This window comes from Desmodus rotundus, chromosome 3 (assembly GCF_022682495.2).
Source record: "Desmodus rotundus isolate HL8 chromosome 3, HLdesRot8A.1, whole genome shotgun sequence".
In the NCBI taxonomy this organism is placed as follows: Eukaryota; Metazoa; Chordata; class Mammalia; order Chiroptera; family Phyllostomidae; genus Desmodus; species Desmodus rotundus.
The window spans coordinates 48,212,448-48,239,645 of NC_071389.1; the positions used below are offsets into that span (position 1 = coordinate 48,212,448).

The window sequence follows — 27,198 nt, forward strand, 5'->3', positions numbered from 1 at the left end:
TCCTAAGCCTCTCCTCATTTTTTTGAATTCTTGTTTCTTCCTTCTGTTCCAGTTGAATGTTTATTTCTTCCTTCTGTTCCTAATTGTTGATTTGAGTCCCGGTTTCCTATCCTTCACTGTTTGGTTCCCTGTATATTTTCCTTTATTTCACTTTTCACAGTCTTCACTTTTTCCTCTTTCTTGTGACCATACTCAACCATTTCTGTGAACATTCTGATTACCAGTGTTTTGAACTGTGCAACTGATAGGTTGGCTATCTCTTCATCGCTTAGTTGTATTTTTTCTGGAGCTTTGATCTGTTCTTTCATTTGGGCCACTTTTTTTCATCTTGGTGTGCCTGTTACATAGTAAGGGGTGGAACCTTAGGTATTGGCCAAGGCGGGGCAACCCACCTTGCTGAGTTTTTGCGTTATATGTGGAGGAGGGGTGCAAGAGGAAACAATGCTGCTTGCTCAGCTCTCTCCTGGTTTTCAGTCACTTCCTCTGCTACCCACAATCAAATTGGACCCTTCTGGTTCTGATTCCTGGGTGGGTGGGTTTGTGTATATTCTAGGACCCTGTGGGTCTCTCCAACAAAATCTCCTGTGAGGCTGGGAGTTTCTCCTGCTGCCTCAACCCCCACAGGTTTTTTCAGTCAGAGGTTTTAAGGCTTTAGTTCCCCAAGCTGGAACCCTGGGTTGCGCCATCTGTCTTGCTCCCCAGTTGTTCCTCCTGGTTTATCTGCATTCGAATGTGGTACTGCCTGGTCCTCCAGTGCTGCCTTGCCGTGAGTCCTCTCTGCCCAGCTGCCCATCTCTGCCCCTACTATCAGTCTGGATGAATGTTTCTTCCTTAACTCCTTGGTTATTGGACTTCCAAACAGTTTGATTTTCTGGCAGTTCTGGTTGTTTTTTATTTTTAAATTTGTTGTTGTCTTCTTTTGGTTGTATGAGGAGGCAAAGTGTGTCTACCTATGCTTCCATTTTGACCAGAAGTCCCTGTTTCTTTCTTTCTTTCTTTTTTTTTTTTTAATGTGGGAGATACTTTGATCCTGAATTCTTATTCCTATAGGCCAATGGTAAGGTTGCTTTTGCAGTTGAGAGGTAATCCTTTGCTTACCTTCTGAAAGGAGATGAAGATATGTCTATCTATGAATCCATGTTAAAGGAAGTTGAAAAAGAGTGAGTTCTGAGATTTTTGTTGGTAGCCTTTTAAACATATTTTATTGTTCATGTAGTATAATATTATGAACATATTAGAATAAGAAATATCCATAAACAGACTAGTCACAGATATGTTAGGTATGATTCCTTCATCTTTTTTCATTTTTTAAAGTAAAACTCTTTCATGTAACTTTAATGTAATAATTGATATAAAATTATTTTCTCTAAAGTCAAAATATAAATTTATTTAAACACAATCCTCAAAACTAGGTCCTATGAGGTGAGAGTTTTACCTATTAAGTTAAAAACCAGAGTTTTGAACAGAGATTCTCAAATTTTCTTGGTTCACAAAGCCCTTGGCGTCTCAGTAACTTTTTTATGTCACTACAAAAGAAATGCCTAACACTTCTGTTTATTACATAGTTAAATCCAAATGACATAATACATACCTTTGTTCTAACAGCCTAGTGCCTTTGGACATTGCAGAATTTCTCAAACTTTGGAATCAGATTGGATGCAGCCATTATCATTTTGTGTTCCACAGTAGTTTTTACATGGTACTTGCATTTTAACAGCAACTCCTGAAGACCTAGCCCTTTAAGATGTCATCAAAAGGAGTGTAGTAATCTAATGCTGAAATTGTGAACTACCTCAAAGTAGTAGTTCACAGTGTCCAACAGATACAGATGGTATTTGAAATCTGACCTCCATTCTTATGTAAACTTGGCCAAGTTATTGAACTTTATTGAGCTTCATTTTCCTCACCTGCGAAAGAAGATCATTAAATCTATACACAGAATTTTATAGGGAATAATTAGTGGAATCCCTTGCATAATAAATGCTTGGTACGTGGTCAGTATCATTCAAAAAAATATTTGGGCTTACTAATCAATAGTAAGAGTTAGTGAATAGTTGAAGATTTTATTTGTACTCAGACTTTATGACTAAGTAGTGTATGACAGTGGTTGTATTTGAAATGAAATTTTAAATTAGTCAGAACATTTCAAAAGTTATCAGAAACCAAAATTTTAGTGGGGGAACTATACCTAGTAAGTTTTTCTACTTGTTAGAAAAGTAACTTGACCTCCTTTTCCTCTTCTTCAAAATGGTGAAAATACTATCGTGATAGGTGTAGGATTAGGTGTAATTTCCACTTTTCTGTAAAAGTAAAAGGCACTCAATAAATGTGAGTTTTCTTTCTTCCTGTGTTTCTGAGATTGTTTTCCCCTTGAGACTGAATTTTATGAGATTTGGTTTTCCTTAGGGGATCCCTCAGGGGATATTTTCTCTATAATCCTAATCATTGATCATTTTTACCTGGTTTATAGAAGAAAACACAGCATTTTATTCTTCAGTCAGACTGTGGGATGATGGTATTAACAATGCCACAGAATTATTTGAGATAAAGGTAGGTTGCCTTTTTTCTCTGTTGGTCTTTTCTAGTTTAGAATATAGTATAGGGACTCTGTCTAGATTGTTTGCCATGAAGTAATTATTAGTCATTAATCACCTTTTGATATTGTTAAAGGTTTTATTATCCTTTTCTCTTGGCTGTGATAAATATAAGGTGCCCAGGATGGGAAAAAATGGACTCTAAACAACTTACTTTTAAAAGGTTTATTTGTTTTAATTCAATTGAATTTTTCCTTGAAAGAGATTTGTTTATAAATGACACATTGTTCTCTAGATTCTCCTAGATGGATAGCTCTGGTTTTTAGAAAACAGCTTCCTTAATTTTTTCCAATATGACTTTCCAAGTTACTCCCTCTTGCTTGACTGAAATCGCTCTTATTTTAAGTTGTCTTAAAAACATACATTCCATCATTAGACCTGAAAAGCAGCTCCTACGCTTCTTGGTGTAGTCTTAGCAATGGTTATATAGAGAGTGTCCATCTTGGTGCAAAGGTGTTGGTAGAATGTTATTGTGGTCAGATCTGCCCCGCTCTCTTCTAAACACTAGTGATTTCCACAGAGCACGGTGCTCAGAATAGGCTCCTACAACAAGCAGGAGGCGAGATGGGCACACCAAATTACAAGTTTTGCTTATAGAAAATAAATGGAAAGCAGGCAAAGAGTGATTGGGAAGTGTAGGAAGGTTTTAGGAATTCTCTTAAATTTGGACTCTTTAATAAGATAAAACTTAGTGAATGTTGAGTAATTTATTTTCTGCCTTTTTAAAAGAAATGGATAAACAGCTTTTTTTGTGGAATTATGTTCATGTTCCATGTCTAGAGATAAAAAACAATGGACTAATGTTTATCTACAGTTACATATACTATGTTATTCTCTGGCATTTTTTCTTTTTTTCCTTGAGATTTCTAGTTGTATTTAGGCTTTACCCACAAAGAAATAATGATTACATTAAAAATCCACAGGGAGGATAATGATGGAAAAGACAAATACCCAAATTTTAATAGTAGTTGAGCTTAGATGAGCTCTGTATGATTTTAACTTATAATTTCCACTTTCCTGTAATTTTAGATTTCCTTTGAAAAGTAAATGAGTATTTATAATTAAAAAAATGAATTTGCATTTTATCTCAATAAAAAATCAAGTGGATGCATCAGGTGCCCTGCCCGTCTGCTCCTTCACGCTGGTTTTGCACAGTCGAACACAATGCCGATCATCTGAAATACAGCCGCATGTAATAATTTCGAGCATAAAATACATACCTTGATTAAGATATAGGACAACAATTTTTGTCAATCTCCATTTTTTAATATATAGCTCAGAAGAGAATAATTTTAATAATGAAAGTGCTTAAAATGTATTCATATCTGAATGCTCAATGCTGATGATTTAATATTTTCTCTCTCTTTAGTCAGGTGATTTCAAAGTGCTTACAGATAATTAAGCAGAGGAGACCACAAAGTATATAACCTCCCAACGTTATCCCATACTTCTATCTTAAGTAGAAATTAAATTTTAAGTATTTTATGCTCTGTTTTTCAAAACATTAAAATCACTACTATATGTAATTGCTTTGAAGTTATATGAGCTTTTAATAGAGAACAATCTCTGGTATGTTATTTGGTGGAGTGCCCTCAGTTAATTAGAGATAGTTTTCCTCATTGTGATTCAGAAATAGTAGTAATTGCCTATATTAAATGGAGATGTTAAAGTTCATAAAGCTTGTGAATCTTTGAGCAGTGATATATATATATATACACATGCACACAATTACAATATTGCTCTTAAATGATTATCCCTGGTTTGGTTTGACATTGAATAATCAAGCCTTTTGCACGATACTGCCTTGAGTCAGCAAAGCTGCATTCATGTGTAGATGACTCTGACTTTTAAATATTTAAAAATTATTGGAGCAGATAGGTACCTAAAATACACTTCTATAATAGGAATAACAAAGTTTAATAAATGTACATTCATATTCTATTTGATTGCTAACTATATAAAGAGTTTTTTGGTTATGGTCTGTCTCATGGAGAAAGTCTGATTTCCTAAACATATGCTTTATTTTAAAAGGAATTGCTTGCTCAGCTCTGTGCCTTCTGTAAAACATTGCTAAATCGTGTGCATATGCAAGTTAAAACCTTATAAAACAGCAGGCTAAAACTGAACAGAATTAGGTTGCAGACCTGACTGTGTTTTTCTTGGTTTCGTCAGCAGAAACATGTCTTGCTAGAATGTGCTCAGGATTTTTTGAACAGTCCGTGAAAGGTGACAGGGATGTTAATCTCCACTGCAGCCCTGGCAACTTCACTCAGGTCCTTGGCATTCAGAATCAGGAGATAAGCAGGCTTTTGTCCTGCCCCTGGACTCACTACCACACTCAGAACCACACCTGTTAATCAGAAGTAAATAAGGCAATGTTGAATTTCTTTAAAGTGTCCAGGGACATAGATTAAATTACACTGAAATAATACAGGAGGTATTACATTGACAAGTAAAATAGAACATATGACTTGATATTTTGATTTGACTTTTCAACCACCCCACTGTGAGATCATCCTAAAGGGGCCTTTGAAACTCTTCATGTCCACTAGACTGTAAGTTCTAGGAAGGGAGTGACCATCTGTTTTGCCCACTGTCAAATCCTGGTAGCCTACTCCAGGGATTAGAACATAGAAGGTGTTCAATAAATTCATACTGAATGAATTGATCTGTGTTCTTACCTGTAACGTAAGATATACAATTTGCTCTACCTATGGCAAAAAAAGTCTTATGACAAATGAAAAACCTATATACTAAAAGATTTTGACAACAGTAACATACATTATTTCTATAATTTTTAAGACTTAGCTGGAAGTTTACCTCCTTCAAACAAAATGAGAACAAAGCTTTTGCAGTTTTGACTGTATGACTGTATGTGCAAAATATTTTAGCATGAAATGCCTCCACAATTCTTTATTTTATTCATTTTTCTGGGGTTTTCCATATTTTAATCCCAGCTAATCAATAGTTAACTAAGACTGATGCTTTATAATTGAGCTGCTGTTGTATAGAGAGTCTCTCTGGATCTCTTTCTAGCCCCAGCTTACTAAAAGAAATAAACAAAATTAGAGCCACAAAGCCGCAGTCTCATGCTCTCTGATCTATTTGAATACTCAATTTCCCTCCTTAGAATTGTATTCTTTTTCATAAATGTATCTGAGTCAAGAAAGGCAAAAACTTAAGGCTTCATGCTGCTCTTTCCTCCTCCTTCCCTCCTTCCCTCCTTCATCTAGCACACACATTGGTGTTCCATCATGACACCAGATGGTGCTTTGGCATTTTTTCCACTAGCGATCAAGGAGACCTGACCACAGGATGAAACTTATTTTCAGATAAGTTTACATTCAGTAGTATTAAGGATCACTTCTGAACATTAGGGAATAATTATGTGACTCCTCTCCCAGTGAACTAACTACATGAACGCCAGTAAAAAGAGAACATTCACACACGTAATGCTTGCATTACCATCATCTTCCTCCAAGGCATCTGGGTGAGCAACGAAGATGGGTTCTGATGGATATGAATCAGGTTCTTGCCATACCCAATTTTCTTTAGTTTTGACATTCAACTTACAGAGCTGTTTGTTAAGAAAGAAAAATCAATCAGTCCATCAGTCCATCATTATGCCTTACTCAACCAGCGTGTGACTTAAAGTGCTGTTCGGATATCAGTAGGATGGGTTAATTACCCTGTCCGGAACGAAGTGATTCAAGCCAAGTCCATAGGCATAAGTATAAGGTTTCCCACCGTGCTTCTGGTAATGGATCTGAGGAAACTCAAATGCTACAAAACAAAGCACATGCGTAGGAAAACCCAGTTAATTTCTTTGAATGGAACATTTTGTACCCTCTCCCGCCAGGCTTTTCTCTCTATCATCTCACCTTGGCGAGGCCCTGAAAAGAGAACCTCAGGTTCCAGCCAGATGGTCCCGTCACTGCACAGAATTGCAGTGGCAGTGGTGTTGGGGAGTGTGACTAGATTCTTGCCTGTGTCAGCCTAAGAAAGAGGATAACAGAAACCTCAGTGAGCAGGAAAGAAACATTAGTAACTATAATTGCAGCCTTCCCTTGGTTTGTCTCCTGTGCTTTTTATTTCTTAAGTTAACATGGAGAAGGAGCAGTGCCAGAAACTCTAGAGAGGGGAGCCCCGGAGCAGCACGGGGAAAGCTGTCTGGGCCTGTGTCGGTGGGAAAGTCACATAACCTGTTAGGCCTTTAATCTTCTCTTCTGTGAAATGAGATTGTCCTTAAAGGAAAAGGTCGCTGAGCAAGGGCCTCCGGAAAACAATAAGAAAGCATTTTTCCACAGAACAACAAAGGCTCCAACCGCCTAGGGATACATTTACAGTGTTCATCGTTATCACGCTTAGGGTATGTCTTGATTTCATTTGAAAAATATTTTAGTTATTTTGTTAAAAAGTAGAAAATAGGAAAACCAGATGTTTCTAAGATCTGTTCCCCACCTCCACCCCCACGTGATTTTTTGGTTGACTTATGGAAAAGAAATGGACACCATGAACCTCCTTTCTAAGAACATGTTCATTTAGTAATACCTGTATCAAATACTTTAATACATGTATTGTTCTAGAATCTATTCCAGGCACTTGGGATAGTTCAGAGAATACTGTCCCCTGTCCTCATGAAGCTTGCATTCCAGTTTGGGGACATAAACAGTAAATATAACTAATAGACAAAGTGTATAAAGTGTCATAAATATGGGGAGAACAAATAGAGCAGAGTAAGGGGGATCAGAAGTGGGAAGGGCAGGTGAGTTGTAATTTTAACAGGTGATCAGGGGGGGCCTCTTTGAAAAGGTAACATTTAAGAAAAACTTGTAGGAGATGAGGAAGTTAGCAGTGCTCTGGCTGCTCTGCTGAGACTTGAGGGGGGGGGGTGCAAGAGTAGACTCAGGGAAACCAGTTTGTTTTGCAGTAGTCAGGTCAAAAGAAAACCCTGGTTCAGACCAGGCTAATAACACTGGATGCAGTCAGTGAGCAGTGGGCGGTAGAGCCCAGAGGACTTCCAGATACATAGGATATGGGGTGGGAAGAGGAATGAAATGACAGAAGAGTCAAGGATGACTCCAAGGTGTCTGGCCTGAACAATTAAAGATTGCCACAGAACAGATGGGAACTATGGAAGGTGGGTAAAATTTTTGGTGGGGAAGAGGAGAAATTTGGGTTTTGTCTTATTAAGCTGTGATGTCTAGTGGAAACATGGAGTTGGCAGTAGCATGTATGAACCCCAAGTTAAAAGGAAAATGGAAAACATATATGTGGGGTGCTTTAAAACATGAGTCTTTACAAAGGGAGGGAATGTATAAATAAAAGATAAAACAAAAGGCCAAGTTCTGGTGCCCTCCAACATTAAGAGGTCTACACAAAGAGAAATGAGGGAGTAGCTGGTGCGGCAAGAGGAGTCAAGAGAAAGATGTTGTGAGAGGGCCACATAACAGCATGATAGAAGTGATCCAGGGAAAGGGGCAGAAGAGCGATAATATAGCAAAGAGGGGGAGAGCTGCTAGAGTGATGTCCTTGAGTGGGTGAGTGAGGATAGGAACGACTAGTTCTGGGTAAGATGATGGATAATTCAGCATGAGTACAGATGCTGGTGGGTGGGTAGATGTGGTGGCAGAAATCTACGTTTTTTTCTAATTTCTCTCATTTGTATCAGTGAAACAGGAAGCAGAGCCATCAGCTGAGAATGAGTGTGGAGGTGGGAGGTGTTAGAAGTTTGAAGAGAGGAGGGTGTGAAATATTTAACTAGGAACATGGGAGAGTAAATGGGGTTGGGAAATGTAGTGGTAAGATTTGTGGTCAAGTATTTAAAAACAGACCAATTAACATGATGGTGTGTTTTCAACATTTAATTTCAGCCTCAGAGGTACATGAAGTGGGTTAAGAGTTTGATTTAACTAGACTTGTGTTTTTGACAAATGAGTTTGATAAAATAAGAAAGAGGCCCAAGAAATAAGGATCTATATACAAGGGTATCATTATAATTATTGACCATGGAATTTTAATTGAGTAGGGAAGGAAGGATGAGTCCTCAAGGGAGTGAGGGACTGTAAGAAGGTAGGAGATTGAGAGGTCCATGCGGTTCTGAAGGAGAAGAGGGAGGACCACGTGGTTTTGGGGAAGAAGGGAGAGAATCATGCAACTTTGGTGGAGTGAATAGGAGAGGACCATGTGGTTTTAGAGTGCTTCTTTTTGCCACACGGCTTAAGCAGCAGGAGATACTTTGCCAGGAAGAAAAGGGGAGAAAGGACTCTAGCTGGTGGGCCGTGAGAAGGTGCCACATGGCTTTGGATTAACTGGAGATTGCAGGAGGCACACAACTGATGGTGCCAGGAGTCTGAATCACGGACTTCTACTTCTTTTCCTGAGATACAGTACCCTGGACTGGGCAGAGAGAGGGAAGGACTGTGCATCTGTGGGTATTCTAGAGGACTTTAATATCTTAATGAAGACATTAAGTCATTACTCTAAGTCTGTGTAACTTTTAAATAAATAATTTCTTTCCTTTAAAAAAAAAAAGAAGAAGGTAGGAGATTGAAGGTTCCTGGTGAGAACTGCAATAAAGCAACTGCTCTTGAAAGGTAAGAAGTGGTGGTCAGAATGTGTCAAACGCGAATCTAAGATTATGGATGAAGCACATAGGAGTCATAGGTAATACCAATGTCAAAGACATGATTCTGAGGAATGAGTGGCTGGAAAGAATGGAAGATAGCATCAGTGGAAGAGGTCAAGGAAATGAAAGGCCAGGATGTTGGAACAATCACTCCTGATGTGTATCTTGAAATCACAGAGATCCAGGAGTAGATCTGGGAAGTGAGCCCTTGAGCCCGAGGGCAGAGGGAGTAGTGGTTAATAGATAACAATAATGAGAAGAGTGTATATGTGTACATACCACTTAGCTACACATTGAACTAAAATGAAATTAAAAATTAGGAGATTTTAAGCGCGGTGGGAAGGAACAATGGTCACAAAGCAGCAAAGTGGAACAAAGAGGACACCTACCCCAATTCTAGGCCCAGTGGTACGAGGGCTGTAGGAGGAGAAACGGCCTCCCCTGGAAATTGCTGCTGAAGAGAACAGTGTCCTTGGGAGTCAGATTTTTATAAAAGAAAGAGGGTGGAGGGGACGTTTTGAGAAGAAGACAGTGATGTATTATGAATTAGAAGGAAATGGTGGAGGATTTTCAGGATAGGAAAGTGGATTTGAGGTGAGGTGCAAAGAGGAAGGGATCTTGTGAGATTCTGTGAAATGCACGTGTCGGCTGTGTTGGGAAGAAGAGAGTGGTGTGTGTACATACACATATTTATATGTGCTCACAATAAGTTCAGATGTCTATGTCTAACTTATTATATGTGTGATTGTAAGTTTAATTATTATATTCTGTTCTATCTTATTATTTCTATTATTAAATTAGGTTTTTAATGTAAGAAATTCGTAACTCCTCAAAAAGCTATCTCTTGCTTTTGACTCTTCCCCTACATTTTTTTTTTACCAGATGCATTTATCCTTTGACCCAGCAATCTCACTTCTGAGAATACAGCTGCACGTATATGAAATAGCACACAGCTGGAGATATTCCTTGTGATGTCTTCTGTAGAAACAAGCTGCTGCTTAGCAGTGAGGGATGCTCACAAATCAATACTGTGCAGTTGAAAACAGCGAGATCAGGGTATGTTGTGCAATGAAAAAAGTAAGGAACAAAACAGTGGATATAGAAAGTTACTTTTTGCATAAGAGAATGTGAAATAATAATTATATATGTATCTTTATATTTGCATAAAAAACAAAGTAAAGGCATTAAAAGTGATGCATAGAAGTGGAGCAAAATGGAACGAAATGGGTGCTGATAGAGATTGGAGTGAAACTTCTCAGTGTATACCTTTTCATATTGTTTTGATTTTTGACCTCTTGAATGCACCATTCAAAAATAATAAAGATATATTTTAAAGCTATTACCATTTTCTTAATCAATAAAGTAGAAGCTTCAGTCATCTTAGACTCTCTTGTCTTTTTAGTTCTTCACTCAGTCTGTTTATCTCTCCTTCCCCTAATTTATGGCCTATTTTTTCCTCGTTGCCAAACTTTTAAAAGTATAGACTCTGGTACCTATTCCCTCATTCTCACCAATTGGTTCCCTTTAGTGCCATAAAACCTGATTTCTGCCTCTCTCACTTTCTCCCCTGGAGATCACCAAATCTGGTGTTTTGTTCTGAGTCTTCCTCCTTTTCTCCTTGCCAGTAGCTGTGGGTGCCCGTGAAACCCTCGCTTGCCCTGTCCTTTGGCATTGCCCTCTCTTAGGTGTAACTAGGGCTCTTGGGTGACTTTTTCTCTTTCTTCTTCTGGCTCCTCTTTTTCTACCACTTTCTGTACCTGGATATTTCCCAAACTTCTGTTCTTGGCCATATTTTCTTTTCTGTCAGCATTTTCTGGCTATCAAATTTCTCACTTTTTAGATAAAGAAATTTATGTTTTTTTTTAGAAAACTTACTCTAAAGTATGATTTTTTCCTGCTAACAGTCTCATTTATTTGTTCTTATACTTGATCATCGTTTCGATGCCAATAACTATCAGAGATCTTCTTCCAATCCTGATTTGTGTCACAAGAACCTACATTTACATATGAAAGCTTACCAGACATCTTTATGAAGATGTTGATTTTATTGTTCTTGCTGCTGACGATAATATTTATTTAATACTTACTTTGTTTCAGGGGCTATATTCAGTGATTTACATGTATCACCATATTTATTGATCACAATAACCTTATAAAGTTAATATAGATAAAGAAAAGGAAATTTAAGACAATTAAATGTTTTGGCCCAAAATACACAGCTAGTGAGAGGCAGAGCAGAGCCCTGGTCAAGGGCTTGTTTTACTTGAGGTCAATCTTCTTATCCATTATTCCCCCTTCCACATAGCGCTACAGTTTATATTTATCTCTCAACCTGCTGTGCCTGTTATACTCCCTGTTTCTAAAGGTGCCACTCTTCTAGAAAGGTAGGCTTAAGGGATCTCTATGGTCTTTTGCACGTCTAAGACTTAATTCATTCTGCCATTCAATCAAAAGCAAGCTCCTTTTCACTTTACCTGTAGGGATTCTCATTTTTGTCTGTTTGTCTGTCCCCATTATCATTTCATTTTTCTCTCACCTGAGTGATTTTAATTGTCTCCTAGCCCAGGTTTCTTATTTCTATTCTTTCTGCACTTCTGCTACAACTTATACACAACACAGCTTTATTTTAGAAAATCAAAGTATTAAAGCTGCAAATGACCTTAGTTATTATTTCATCCAATTTAGTTAGGTTCCAGAGTAAGCAACTGAACTTCAGAGTGATTGAGTAACTTGCTCAGAGAAGGCAGGTTAGAAGGCAGTATGGTTAATACTCAGTCTACCAGATCTGAATATGGTTTTCTTCTGTTTAAAAACTTTCACTGTCTCCCCATCACCTGCCAAATAAAGTACAAAGTATTTAGCTTGTCCTTAAAGCCTTTGAAGATTACCTATCTACTTTTATAAGCTCTATCACCCATTTATTCCATTACTTTTGCTTATGTTATAACCAGTTAGATGGCCATTAGTTCCCTCAGCTTTTCTGCCCCCTCCCACTTCTGTCTTTCCTCAACCTATCCTTCCTCTCTTCAATTGGTTTGCTTTGGTCCCATCTGTTCTGCCAAAATAGTGCCAATGACTGAGATGTGTGAATCTCCGCAAATAACTATGGTTGCTTCATTCTCTAAATAACAAAAGGAGTTAACCCATACCTCGCCATACTCATCTTGTGCAGATATGCATTATCATTACTGAATCACCCTTCTTCTCCCTACGGCACTAGGGAATGAACTCCATGAGAACAAAAACTATATCCTATTGATGTACCAGCTGAAATGATTGGTAAATAATGTGTTATAGTGATAACTTAATAACTATTGGAAGAAAGAGAAGGCAGCGTCCAGGGTGATATTAGACATTTTTCATTATCACTGAAGTTACCCATACTATAATTGAGTGGGTTTTCTTCAGGCAATGATGATTACACATTTAGAAAAATCCTTTTTCTTCTTTTTGAAATGTGGAGAGAATGATACACAGAGAGCGATATGAGGAGAGAGAGGAAGACATAAGGGGAAATAAGAGTGCTTAAGGTACCAAGACCCATATCTCACCATGACTTCTCTTCTGAGCTCCAAATTCGTGTGTACCAGCTGCCTAGTGAGCATTTATGCTGGGATCGCCACTGGGTACCTTAAACTCAACAAGTATAAAATACATCACTCCTTTTCCTGTAAACCAGCTCTTCCTAGACCTGTGTGCCCAATTAGCTAAGTGTACCATCATCCACTCAACTGCTCAAGGCAGAAATCAGGAAGTTGTCCGCAGCTCCTTCCTCTTTCCCTAAGCCGTCACATGCAATTAGCCACTGACTCCTGATGACTACCTCCTAAATATTTCTCAACATTGTACCTTCCCTTATCTCTCAGTTCCCATTTTCTTCATTTAGACATTTATCCTCTTTTCTTTGCCCTGTTATATCAGTCATCTAGTGAGCTTTTAGCTTGAAGACTCTCCACCTTCCAAACTATTCTCTATGATGCACTAGAGTGACCTTTCTAAAAGGTAGATTTGATTATGTCACCCCTCCCCCCCCATACACTCTAAATGCTTCAGTGGCTTTTTACCATTTATATAATACCCAAAGGCTATAAAGCCCCATACAATAGCACTCCAACCTCTTTCCAGTCCCTCTGGCCAACCCAATGCACATCTCCCCTATGCTCTGAATGAATCTACAACTACTTTACATTTCCATATGATGTTTTGCTTTAAAAAAAAAAAAACTCCTTTCTGCCTCTGTAGAAACTTTTTCCCTAATTGTAATGTCCCACACTAATCTTCTCCCCCTCTCTCATTCTTCATAGAGCTTATAATCTTGCCTAAGAGCAGCAATGTCTGGTTTTCAATTGGGTTTATTTTTACTACAGCTGATCTAAGCCTTGGATACAATGTTTTATATTCCTTATAGCTGCTTGTACTACTTTTGTGTATCTCATATATACACAAATGAGAGTGTACATTCATGCATTGATTGTGAAAATTATATATATATTTAATTTTGGCTGGCATTTCCATCACACTAAAAATTCTTGATATTACTCTGATAATCTGAAAAGATCATCTCTGATTAAAGAGAAGAAAAAGTGGAAACAAAAAGATAACAGGTTACAGTTTAAGGCTATTAATAATTTTTATCCTCTAGTAATATTTTTAGAAGATTTGTAGAAAATCAAAATAATTGGCTGATTTCTCTACTTTTTGATGCTGTACCTCTCTAGATCTTCAAGTCATTTCAATTAAATTATTTATTTTATTGACAGAATTTTCTGGGAATAAGTGGTCTGCACTATTCACTGAAAAAGTATATTTTAAAAATAATTTCTAAATGAAAGATTTAAACAGATCATAAATCTGGCTTTTATTCTGGCTCTGCTGCAGTGGGCTTTTGCTAAGTCCTATCACTCTTCTGAGCTTCAGTTTTCTCAACTGTAAAATGAGGGGAGTTGAATTAGTTTATTTTTAAAGCTCCTTCCAGCTCTGAAATGTCAGGACTGTATGTATGAACATAAAGCAGGAGAACAAATCCTGGGGAAGATGAAATATTCTGGTTACATCTGAAATATGCGTAGAGGATGGTTACCTTGTCAATATTCAAAGGAAGTACGTATCTCCTAACTTCAGGCTGGGGAGCCTTTCTGGCATTTTTCTTCACCTCTTCCCAGTTCTCACGTAAATTGGCTAAATATAAGTAGTTATAAACAAATTCAAACCTGCAAAAATGGAGGTCAGACATGAGCACGCAGAATTACAAATAATTTTAGAGAGCTGATACAAGATATTTAAAAGCACAAATGCCTGCCTCTTTATTCCTTAACCAAGAAACTGCTAATGACCCAGGTATACTATAGCCATTTCTTCCTGCCCACACTGGATAAAAAACAAACAAACAAACAAACAAACAAATAAAAACAAACTGTCTCAGGGATATGTTTAAATAACAGCAGCTTCTGATACTCCATTACTATTTTGTCTGTGTCTTTAGGGGCTGCTGTATTTAGTAATCTGGCTAATTTGAAGAAAGGAGGCCTCTTTTTCCCAAACCCAGAGTGGATAGAGTTCAAGGCCCCCCAAGGGATCTTGTCAAGTTAAGTAAAGTTGAGTTTAAGTTCACTTATCAGGTCATGGAACCTTATCTTTTTAGGTCTGGTTTATGCACCTGATCAGTTTTAAATTATTAATCACGGTTTTGAAGTTCACTTTGTGTTTCTGATTACCTCAACTCCCTCCAGCTTTTTCAGTGATATCCTGCGACTGAAGCATACTTCCTGCATCTTAGAATGTAGTTCAGGTTAAATATTGAGAGCATCATCTCTGAAAAAGGCCCCTAATTTCCAGGAGCAACTAGAGATGTAACATTTATCCACTGTCTTTTCTTACCCTTTCCAGCAACAGAGATCCACAATCAGAAACTCATTGTCTTCATAGGTGTTGATGTGATGGAAAAGGTTAAAAGAAGATGTCCTGTATTTGTTATTGAGATACTTTCTTCTTTTTTTGTCAGCAATATGAAGCCAAACCTTGAAAAGAAGAAAACTATTTTGATGCATTTAAAAGGAAAAAATGCGTGTGGTGACACTCACTTCCTCAAGATCACAAACCCGACAAATAAATGTACGACTTACCCCCATGGTTTCGTTGGACTCAAAGCAATCCATGTAGTTGGTGCCCCAAAGAGTCCAGGAAGAAAGGAACTTGAACAGGTTAATTTTGACTGGTGTCTCCACAAAAACAATGTAGTTGGGAGTCAAACCAAAACTGTTCAGAAACACAAATGGGCTTGTAAATGGAATGGGCGTGTTCTCAAACCACAAAGAAATGTGTATACATGAAGTGTGCTCGGTTACATGAATCAACAATGCCTATGCGAAATTAATTGAGTTTACATTTAGGTTTCTGCAAGAAACGGATCAGTATTGATATCAAAGGTAGACAGATCTTTAAACTTAAGTTTCCTGAAGATTCATAGTAGGCCTTCCAGATTACCTATGGACGTAAGATGGCTTGAATCGGTCACTGCAGGGGAATTGTACAACGATCTCTGACTTGCTTATTGGGTCTTCCTTGTCTGAAATAAAGTGGTTTTAAAAGGCCTTGGAACAGCCTTTTAAACATTATTATTATTTTTTAATACAAAGCACTTAGAACAGCTTATGCAAGTGAAGAAATACATTTTCTGATCTTGATTTTTCAGAGCTTAGGTTAATTTTCTTAGGCATTGGCATTTCTTAGTGAAGATTCGTGAAAAGCTGCAATCACCCAGGGGAACGCTGATAGCAGGTTTGGGAAAGCGCACTCCAGTAGCGCTGTGGCAGGCAGAGTGCAGCGGAGGCACAGCTTACCATGGGAGGTGGCTTCTTAAGGGATTAAGGCAAAACTTTAGTATGGTCACGATGCCTTTTATAATTTCTTAAACTGCTGACAGAGTATGGTATAGGTGGGTTTGTGTTAATAGCCCCACACAGTAATTCTTATGTATATCAAAGTTTATTTACTACTAAGTCACTCGTCTTCAAAACCTTAGCGTGTATCAAAATCACATAAAGAGCTTCGTGAAATACTGATAGTGGGCCCACTCCCAGAATTACTCATTCAGTTGGCTTTGAGTGGAGTCCAAGATTCCTATTTCTAACAGGTTCCCAGGTGATGCTGCCAGTGGGACTACACTTTGAGAACTATACTAAGCAATACTGAACAAAACCCATAATAGTCAAATAATTCTGTCATCAAGGTGGTTATCAAATTTCTGTCAATGAATGCAGAATGAATGTAGACTTCTAAAGGGTACTCTTGCTTCTGTTTTAATATTCTTTAGCTATAGCATTAATATGAATTAATGGTTTTGTTTGTTCTTTTGTGAATTGAACAAACACAGAATATTCAGTACACCATCATTATGTGTATATGCTATTATGCATATACATGTTTGAATAAAAATTTAATTTCATCTGAATCATGAATTAGCACTCAATAAATGTTTGCTATATTTGACTCTACATCTTATATGACCAAATCCACATATATGCTACATCTCTGAAACATGTAGCAATAGAACTTGGCCACTTGCTTTCTGTATTTTCAAGTTGTATTTTCCTACTATCATGTCCTTGGTCATTGGTAGGGTAGGGGTAGGGCAGTTGTCCTGAAATCTGAGAGTAATTTAACCGTGCGTATTGTGCTGTCCTGATATTCTGATCTGGCACTGTATTTCCAGCAATGTTTATACAATATAGACACTTGTTTTAAGAAAAGTCAAATTGGTAAACTAACCTGCTTGTAGTGGAGGGATCTTTACAATATTGTAGGCAATTGAAAAATTTTTCCCAAAGCAATTACCAATGTTATAAACAGTTCCATCACTTTCAATGTGGGGGTGAGCCGTGGCTCCATTGACAGAGACATAGTTGCAAAGATCAACCTATGGCAGAGAGCAGAGGTCATCCACAGTAAGAGAAGGATCATGTCACATCTTTGGTCCCTAGTTTTGACCTTACCATTACTGCTTGTACCCTCAACCTACGTTCACTTTCTCTCTCTTTGTATCCCTCTGGGTCCTACTCTTTGAATTCTGCTTGAATTCCCACCTTCAGTGCAGGGCTGTCTTCTCTCCTCCATGCTGACCCCACATGCCTCTGAAATCTGGGAGTTTTCCTTGACCTGACTGTGCTCTTTAACTGATGTATACTGTACACTGCTCAGGTTAGTTATTTTCCATTTGTACATGCAGCTTGCCCTCAAACAATGATAACTTTGAATCTTGGGACTTCTTTATATTCCCCTTCATTGTATTAGATAAATTATATGAAATTGCTAGTATTTAATAATTTTAATTATATAAAAACAGCAATTTTGTATGGTAGAACCTAAATGTCAAATGCAGGGTCTTGCACACAGAATGAAACTGGAATTGTAAGGAACTCTAGAATTCATCTAGTATAGAAAGTCTCAACGTAAATAGATTTCAGGTGAACCATGAACCTCCGAACTAAATGAAAATATTTTTGAGAAAGGACTTAGCACTTTAATTCAATTTGTACTCTTATAGAAAATTCAGAACCACAAATCTAGCTCAAAACTCTCGGTTTACAGAAGGAGAGATTGAGGTCCCAGAGAGATCAGGTGGCTTGTTGAAGGACACAAAGCTGTATGTTGGCAAATCAGCACTAGAATTTCTGCCTGGGACCTGCTTATAAACATTTATTGAATGAATAATTGATGGAGTCTATATTTGTCTAACCAAATTTTTTTCTCTTTGTTTAGGAGAGAATCTTTTAAAGCATAGGGAGTTTTTAATATCTTTACTTTGGTAGTAGCTGAGACATTCATTCATTCATTCATTCAACCAGTCATTCATCAAGTACTCATTGAACATCTATTATATGCCAGACACTGCACCAAGAGGCTAGAAAAAGAGATGGTCCTTGCTTTCAAGAACTTCATCTAGAGTTGTGCTGACTAATATTGTAACCACATAAAGCAACTTAAATATAAATTACTTATAAGTAGATAAAACTTCAAATTCAGTTCCTTGGGCACATTAGCCACATTTCAAATGCCCAGTAGCTCTTGGACAATGCAGACATAGAACACTACCTCCACTGCAGGAAGTTCTACTTGATAGCACTGAGGTAGACCAATAAGCTGATAGATATATAGATATAGATCAATAGATATAGATAGAGACAGATAGTGCTGTCAATGTAAGGTGGTATTTGCAGAGAAAGGCCATCTAGCCCAGACTGGGAGATTAGGCAGGGCTTCCCAAGGGTGATGACTCCAACTAATGCTTGAAAGATAAATCCAATTTTTTCAGGTAAAGAAGGATGACACGGAGTGTGTCCCAGGGAGTGGAAACCCTGATGTGCAGGCCCAGAGTTGTAAAATAGCGTGCTGTTTGGGACCTACTAGTCGTGCAACATGGCAGCCATGAAGGACATGCACAGAGAAGGGAATGAGAGAATAAGAATGGGCCAGGCATGAAGGCCCTTGTTCGGACTTTATCTTGGGTGCCCTAAACTATGGGTGCCTAAATGGAGTAACACATTCATACTTGCATTTTAGAAAAAAATGCTTCTACTGAAGTAAGAAAGTTATATTTAAGAAATCAGGCAGGAAGCAAAGGCACTGATTAGGAGGCTATCTTAGTAATAGTAAACAAAAAAATTCAAGTTTTAAAAAATATATTTTTTACATGGAGTCAGGTTATAGTGCTGTTCACAATGGAAGCTGATCCCTAACGAAGTCTATCATGGAGCCATATCCTGAAGTTTATATTTCCAATGAAATCACATGGCAGTTTGAATACAGATTCACTATCAGAGTCCCCTTCTGTCCTTGTCTAGGTGGGCTACACACATACTCATATGTGGTTACAAACATAAATCACAAATGAAGAAAGAGCTCTTGAGAGTATGTTAAGCCTTAGTAAAGTCTGCTGAGAGTTATAAATCAGCATTGAGACCCAGTGTCAGAACCATTTTTCCTTTCTATTTCTACTACACTAAGTTTCTGGTCTTGAGATCCACCTAACTGCATCTTAGCTTCCTTATCTATATTGCCCTCCCATACAGCATAACCATGGCAGATTAAACATCCTAAAGCACAGCTCTGCTTATACCACTTCTCTGAGTAAACACTTTTTTTTTTGGACACCAGAACATATACTGTGGGACTAATCAGTGAAATCCTTAAGATGAACTGGACATTGCAACAGCTGCCCTCTTGGGTTTAGGTGTTGTTCCTTCACGGAATCCATGCCTGCATCTGCGGTACATGATTTTTAGGTGCCTCATGTGACCAGTCCCATTAGTGTTTAGTCGTTTAGCCTTGGTACTCCAGTTACACTTCCTCTTCCGCTTGGCGGGGAAGCTGCACTTGCCGCAGGTGGACTTCAGCAGGTGGTGGGCCTTCGAACCACAGCGGTGGCACAGCGTGTGCGTCTTGTTGCGGCGCTTGCTGAATCATGACGCCCCTCTTGTCATCTCGCTTCTGCCTCCGAGACCAAAGAGCTGAGTAAACACTTTCAGTACTTTCCCTTAGCTAAGCAACTTACTCCTAATTTTTGTTCTTTATTCAAACATTTAGTTTTACCCTATGCTGTGTCCCACTATTCTCCTTGACTTTGATTGCTCCAGATCACTAGTTCTCAACTGAGAGTGATATCGCCCCCTGGGGGGAGCATTGGAAATGCTGGGAACATTGTGGGTTTCCACAATGATTAAGGACATGACTGGTGTTTAGTGGATGGGACCAGGGGTGCCTGTGCAATGTGTGGGATAGTCCCGCCCCATTGAGAAGTACTGACTATCTAGCCAAAGAAATTATTCTTTAATGCCCATGAGCGTATCCTCTATTTTCCTTCCTCTAACCCTTTGATTATGCTACTCTCTTTACCTGAAATATCCTTTTTTTCAAACTCATTGAAGTTGTTTCTTTCCTTTAACTTCTAACTCAAATGCAAGTCTTTTTAATCCTCCTTGATCGTGCCACTCTGCATTCCCCAGCTTCTGCCAGAAGTAATCTCTTTCTTCTCTGTGCTTTCAGGGAAGGTTTTCCTTTTCCTAAAGGACTCATCACATTATGTGTCCTCTTAGAGCTGAGTTGTGCATTTGTTTGATTTCTCCATTGAGATGTTCAGCTTTCTGAAGACTAGAACAATGCCTTCAAATAGTTACATCGTAATAAATATTGTTTGAAAATGTGGATCTATGTTATTGACTGCTGCATTGAGATTGTCTAAGTTCTCAGCAAAATTTATCACTTTCTAATATGGCTGATACTTTTCTCTATGCTATTTTATTTAAAATATAACTTTATTTCTAATCACAAATAGCAGGGTTTTCAATATTAATAGCAGTAATTTTTTGAACACCCAGGGTGTGCCAGGTCCATGCTATCTTATAAAAACCAGTAAGGGCAGCGACATGCTGTCTTACATATTGATGTATCATTTGTACCCAGCATAAATTCTGGTACCTGTTGGGGACTCAAAAAATATTTGTGTCACAAATGAGTAAATGAATATGTTTGGAATTTTATAAGGTTTCTTTCAATCCATATAATAAATATTTACAAATTCATTGATGAAGAAACAAAGTTTGCCCTGTGTCGCATTTCTAGTTGTTGATGACAAAGCAAGGATTTGAAAATCCGTCTGGCTCTCATGTTCTGTCTGCCAAATTGCACAGTTGATTTACTTCTAAGTTGCAATTCTAAATTCTTGAGTGACGTTGCCCGAGCACTGTATCCTACCTGCTTAATCGTCTCCAGGGTCTCAGGATTAATCTTCGTGATGAAGTTGGTCTCTGTGCAGGCATAGTAATCCTCCCCCACTGGGTAGATATTAACAAGGGCATTGTCAGTAACTTCTACGCCTCTAAAGTAAGAAAAAAACCTGCAGAAGCAAATAGAGTTTTTAGTCCAGTAACATACAAACCATAAGATAAAAGGGGATAATATAAAATGTCTTTCATAACATGCGGCTGGGTTTCAGTAACCTGGAAAATATATTCTTGCAGGGATCTGGGAAAGCACAGGTACCAAATTCTGTTATGACGATCCTTTTCTCCGTCATTGCCCGTACGTAAGCATCAGTGCGGATGAACCTGGAGGACAGGAAAGACACAGGAAAGGGTCATAGACCGGGGCAATCAGAGTAGTCCATGTGGAGCTTAGAATGGACATTCTGGGTGTCCTTACTGAATCAGAATCATAGGACCACAACATAAAGAATGAAGAGTATTGTCAGGTCACTTTCTTCTGGTGACTGAGGGAGAGACAATGTGCCATGAGTCTAAATTTATGTCTTTTAAATCTCACAGTGAGGGATGAGGAACTTGAGGCTCAGAGAAGTTAAGTGATTGCATGTGTGGTCAAGCTGGGTTACAACTCAAGTTGGCCAGAGCTGGCAAACATGCATTTTCCATGTCATACCATGCAGCCCCCATGGTAGTTGACATAGGACATAGGACTTCCTGTAGCCTGTAACACACCAACCTACACTAGAGGGAATATAGGACATGGTATGTTGAATTATATTCCTTTTGATCTTCCTCATGTCCCTCTTGTGTTTTTCTTCAATTTTGAGATGTATTTTGCTACTTTAAAGGTAGGCGTTCTTCAGTCCAGTCTCCTGCACCGGCAGACCTCCTGAACCATGTCCCAGACTAGATGGTATACATTGCCTAGGATTTCTCACGTGGAGAGCCAATTAACATCTGATTTTACCCTCCCTCCAATCCATCTAATAATCTCACAGATATAAAATTCCATAGATAAAGAAACAACATCATGAAGATGAAAAAATACCAACATCTTTAGAAGGCATATGAAAGCTTTGTCTGACCTCCGAAACATTCTTTTTCATAGCTGAATTTTTGCTTCACACGATGTTTCTCTTTTATCATTGTCCAAGTGATCCTGACTACCTTAAGCTCCATTTACTCTTCCCTTTAGTGTCTTTTTTGAATGCCTGACATCTGTGGTGATCAACGAAGCCACTACCAGGCCAGAATATTAAAACACGAGACAAAGTTTTATTGTGGCATTAATAGGTGCTTTCTGGAGTTATGGCTTAAGTCAGTGACTTCAACCTTTTGCATCTCATGGAACACATAAACTGATTACTAAAATTCTTTAGCACACCAAAAATATGTGATATTTCCTGCCAATCTAATAAAAAAATAAGTATAATTTTGATTCATTCAAAACTGTGTTGGCTGTTGTCATTTTTTAATTTGACAATCTAAGGGAAAAGAGGTCAATGCCCCTGACTACACAGTCAGGTACTGCATGTTTTAAAAACACTTGCGCACAACAGTGTGCCGGCCACTGGTGGAAATTGCTGGCTTAGGCCTTTAAGCCTTTTAGCAACAATGTCCTATTTTTAGAAAAGTTCTCTTTCTTGTATCATTATCACATATTTGGTCCTTAACTCCATTTTGGCACCCCACTCCTTCCTTGTGGCCTTTTTATTTATAAAGAAAGTAAGTAGTAAGAGAGTCGATGGTCTAGTAACAATAACAATAACTATAATAATATTATTACTGAATGTTTTCCATGTCCTAGGCCTATGTTCTTATTTACTCCTTGTAATGAACTGGGAAGTAGATTCTATTATTTCTCATTTAAAAGATGACAAAACCAAGAATTAGATATTGATAGTAACATCTTGCCAAAGGTTGCCAAAGGTATCTAGTAGATACAGGATTTGAAACCAGGTGTGATGGACTCCAAAGCCCTAGTTCTTAGTTTCTTCTTTATCCCATAGCATAGTTCCTGGGTGTCCATGCAGATGCACTTGCCCAAGCAGATTCTGAGAAGGGACTATAAGTCCCCTCTTGGGTTCAGGAGGTTGAAAAGCCAATGGGAGGTGGAGCTGAGCTAGGCCCCACCCCTGGTAGGGGGAGTGGGGCCTAGTGTTCCTTTACCTTCTATGGTATGTGACATGTCCTTCTTTAAAGTCAAACTTGTGCAGGAGGGCTTGCCCATCAAACAGGTGGTAAAATGGCTCAGACCCAACTTCAAAGAGTCCGGGGCCACATCGAAGGAGACTGCCGGCGAGCCAGAGGGGGATCCTGCCTGTGATGAATGGGAGACACAGAACGTTGTTTCTTTCTCCCGCCCTTGGCTGGGCTGTCCCCGTTCAGGCACAGTGATGATATCAGCAGCCTGAATGGGCAGCCTCTTCTTTATAAGTCTGGCAGTGGTTTTTGTTCCCAGCTCTCAGGCTGGTCAGCACTTAGGCAATGCTTGCTCCTTTCTCTAGGAGACCAAGCAGGAGAAAATGTGGCAATGCCTCAGAGTTTGGATGCAGGGTTGGAAGGAGACAGGGAAAACATCTTGAGGGGAATGGGATTCTCTAACTAACAGATTTCCCCAGATACCAATACATTTACCTTTTTCTAACATCTCACTTTTAATAAGAATTTCGAATTTCTTGATATAATTTGATAGAATAGGGGTAGGAAGGATGGATTAAGAACAGGGATTAAGACTCAAAAAAAGGATGGGCCTATAGAAAAGAAATCAGTTATATGCAACAACAAGAATATTGGCCTCTTAAAATCTAGAAGTATATTCCTTAGAGGGCGTGTGCTACTGTCCAGGTGAAGCCGACCTGCTGCAGCAGGAGGTGCGCAGGCGGGGTGGTCGGGGCCCGGGCTCTGGTTCGGGATTTGCCATGTACATTCTTCAGGCCTCAGTCTGCAAAATGGGGGTACACAAGAAAGACCTCAAGGCCTTTCAGTTTAAGCAATTACATTTGTGCCCTTTTATCCTTTGAAGAGTGCAGTGTTTGCTTAATCTTTACCAATGTTTTTATCTTTAAAAAAAAAAACAAATGGATTATTTTTTATAGCTCAATTCAGCAACCTACTTGATGAAGATTTTATATGTCTTAATCAACAAAAGAAAAAAACAAACAAAATATAACCAGAGACATTGTAGTTAAGAACAATCTAACAATAGCCATAGGGGAGTGGGGAGGGGACAGTGGGGAGAGGGGTTTACTGGAGCTACTATGAAGGACACCTGGACAAAATCAAGGGGGAGGGAGGTGGGTTTGGCTGGGGTGGGGTGGAGGGATGGGGAGAAAATGCAGACAACTGTAACTGAATAACAATAAAAATTTAAAAAAATAAATAAAGATTTTATATGTCTGATAAACATCTTTAAGAAGTCGTGGCTTAACTAAAACGCACAGTATTAATTTAATTGTTAGAACCTGGATCGTTTGCATCAGAATCTAGTTAGCATTTGGCTCATCCCTTTTTTACAGAAGAGGAAACTGGGAGGAGAGAGACTCGCCCAGGCTTTGGCCCTTCCCATAACACCATGTCCAAGCGAAGCTGCTGTATCGATTATACGATGTCTTCGGATGATAGCAGCGGTGCTAATCACCACCTGTTGATCACTCTCTTTCAGACACTGCATGAATCTATTTATACAATCTCATTTCATCTTCACAGTATCCCCATGAGGTAAAACTTCTTTTGTTGTAGGTGAAGGAATTTAGGCTCAGAAAGTTTAAGTAACTTGCAGGATTCACAGCTACTAAAACGACTGAGCTGCCATTAGCACCTACATTTGCCCAACTCCAAACCAAGACTCTTCAATATAATGGACAGAAAACCTGCCGCCCTTTAATGTACTATTTCCAGACACTTGTCACCAGGCCCTCATTCATTTACACAGACAGAACAGATATTTATGGGGCCTTTCCTCTGTGCCAGGTACTGAGCTAGGCATGGCACGGACAGTTTAAACATGACAAAAGTACAGTCCTCGTCCTCAAGGAACTCCAGTTAGTTAGCACTTTTCTCCATTAGAGAAATAAAGAAAAGGTAAGTGAGAGAACATGAGTTCTGGGCATAGAAATCTTGAGCCTCCAGATTACCTTCTGTAGCCAATAAGGGAGCCAGCAAAGAGAGATGCCAATGAATCAAACGAAGGAAGAGAGATCTCGACGAAAAAGAGAGGATGGCTTCAAGACTGGTGAGACCAACCTGTAACATGAGCTGTGAGTGGTGAGGAGAGTTCCTCCACAGTTTCGAACAGTTTCTTGTAACCGCCAGCAGGATGCTCCACTCTGAAATGTGGAATAACGAGACAGAAGCCCATGTTATGCTCAAAGAAGTCCACGAAGGCAGAGCGAAAGGTGCTCTCTGGCTCAAGGCCAATACATGCTACCAGTCCAGCCTGTGCTAAGGGAGCGCACAGTGCTTGGGGGAATAGAAACATACTCAAGTTTGCAAGAGAGGCCTGGGTCAGTGTTCTTTCTTTAATGTTTGGGAAATGACCTCCCTTTTAATGTCGCAGTTTCCCCATATTTCTGAAGATAAATCAACTAAACCTGCTGTTATCACTTCTCTTCCTGACAGAGTCCTTCCCACGGAACTGCGCTGCCCCGTGGATGCGCCCAGCTTGCTGCACCTCGGTTCTCTTGCTTCACAGGCAATCTCATCGCTTTCTCCCATTAGGATGGAGAAGACAGCTTTGTGGGTCAGGGCCTCATCCTTTGCTCTTCACCCATATTTTACCAACATCTCCTGCTGTCATCTCAGGTCTTCACCAATCTCCAAGAGCTACAGTACTTTTTAAAATTAGTCAGTTTTACATTTTTCTTACTTTCTTCCTCCTCACTTGGCTCCATTTTATAACTTCTTAGAGTGGGAGTTCTGACCAGACTCCTTAATTATGATAGTTATCTTTTATGAAGTGCTTACTATATGCCACACACCATAAAAAAACTTCACATGTTATGAGCTCATTTAAATCTCACAACAACACAATGGACTAAGTACTGTTGTTATACTCCTTTTATGAATGGAAAACACTCAACTTTTAAAATGTTAACTGATTTTTCCCAAATCATATAGCTAGGAAGTGGTTGGGCCAGAAGTGGAACCCAGGTCCGCCGTGTTGAAATCCTCATGCTCACGGCTGCTTCCACGGTCCATTCTAAGTCACACAGATCCCACTATAATTTATACGTGAATTCTAGATATTTGCTTCAATATATAAATAGGAAGAAACTCCCTCACCAAGACCCAAGGCCTTCCCTAAACAAGCCGTCAGTCCTCTTCAGAAGCTCTTGAAATGGCCTATTTACCATCAGCCTACTAAGCCGTTTAAAAGAAACCTCCCAGAGATACTTACTGGATGGACATTTTCTCTCAGTGGAGGATGGAGAGTTCTGGCACCAGCTGCAGAATGAGGAAGCAAGACCTCAGCCAGGGCCCTTTATATGCCTTCTAAGTCCCCCAAAAGGAATTGTGGCTTTGAGAGCCCTTCCACACCCCCTTAGCTGAGGGAAGCGGAACAGAAGAGGCTTTCAGCACTCTGATCCTCCTGATGCTTGAGCATTATTTGGGCTTGCTGTTCCCATAACAGTTTTTTTGGGCTGTCTTCCAGAGACCTCAATCCTTCCCAAAGAGAAGGAGAAGTGGATTAGAAAGAAAGGAGCTGTGTGGGAGTGGCTAGCATGTGGCCTGAGCTGATCCAGGTCACCCCAGCGGACCCTGGCACTGTTTTCTGGTTTCCAGTGCCCTCTACTCTCTCTGTGCTCTCACCTCCACCCTCATTCATTTATTCATTCACTTATTTTAAAAACATCTATTACACATTGTCTATGGAGCAGAGATGGGCACAGTCCCTATTTTTACAGATGTTATAACTCTTTAAGAGTAGCAGAAAACTAATAAACTATTCAATAAAATTGTGTAAGTGTTCTAATTGGAGAAACGTGGAGTGTTATAGAAGCACATTGTAGTACCTGTAACCCTCTCTAGTCATCTTATTGACCCCATTCAGTGCCCCAGTTCCAACTAGGCTGAGGACTAAAGCTATATTCTTTAAATTTGCTGAAGATAAAACCCTTTTCATATCCTTGCTTGTCACTTATGCTGTACCTTACCTTCCTGTCCATTTGTATGTGTTCTGCATTCAGAGACTACATAGCACTATTTCATCTATATTTCC

The 27,198-nt window shown here is 39.0% G+C and overlaps 1 protein-coding gene and 1 pseudogene across 2 annotated transcripts; both read right to left on the minus strand.

Annotated features, from left to right (window-relative positions):
- Positions 1–1,290: 1,290 nt before the first annotated feature.
- RPE65 (retinoid isomerohydrolase RPE65) lies at positions 1,291–26,514 on the minus strand. Of its 2 annotated transcripts, none has more exons than XM_045199517.2 (14): positions 26,377–26,514; positions 25,224–25,306; positions 23,148–23,298; positions 21,216–21,323; positions 20,971–21,112; positions 17,056–17,137; positions 15,706–15,787; positions 15,345–15,477; positions 15,100–15,239; positions 14,303–14,432; positions 6,476–6,590; positions 6,283–6,377; positions 6,060–6,171; positions 1,291–4,944 (listed from the first exon to the last, which is right to left on the minus strand). In XM_045199517.2, the coding sequence occupies exons 1-14, from the start codon at positions 26,385–26,387 to the stop codon at positions 4,793–4,795; spliced, it is 1,536 nt and encodes a 511-aa protein (XP_045055452.2). In that variant the 5' UTR covers positions 26,388–26,514; the 3' UTR covers positions 1,291–4,792. The 2 variants fall into 2 exon arrangements, with proteins under 2 accessions (XP_045055452.2, XP_024421270.2); XM_024565502.3 differs by having other exon boundaries at positions 16,990–17,137.
- Positions 19,146–19,700, minus strand: LOC112309292 (large ribosomal subunit protein eL37 pseudogene; annotated as a pseudogene).
- Positions 26,515–27,198: the final 684 nt, after the last annotated feature.

What these genes read in the sequence shown, in the direction of transcription:
- RPE65 (XM_024565502.3), bottom strand. An exon ending in ACTCACAGCTCATGTTACAG is followed by an intron (nt 23,299 to 25,223) that starts GTTGGTCTCACC and finishes CATTCATCACAG; the next exon opens with GCAGGATCCCCCTCTGGCTC. An exon ending in CCCTGGAGACGATTAAGCAG is followed by an intron (nt 17,138 to 20,970) that starts GTAGGATACAGT and finishes TCTCTGCCATAG; the next exon opens with GTTGATCTTTGCAACTATGT.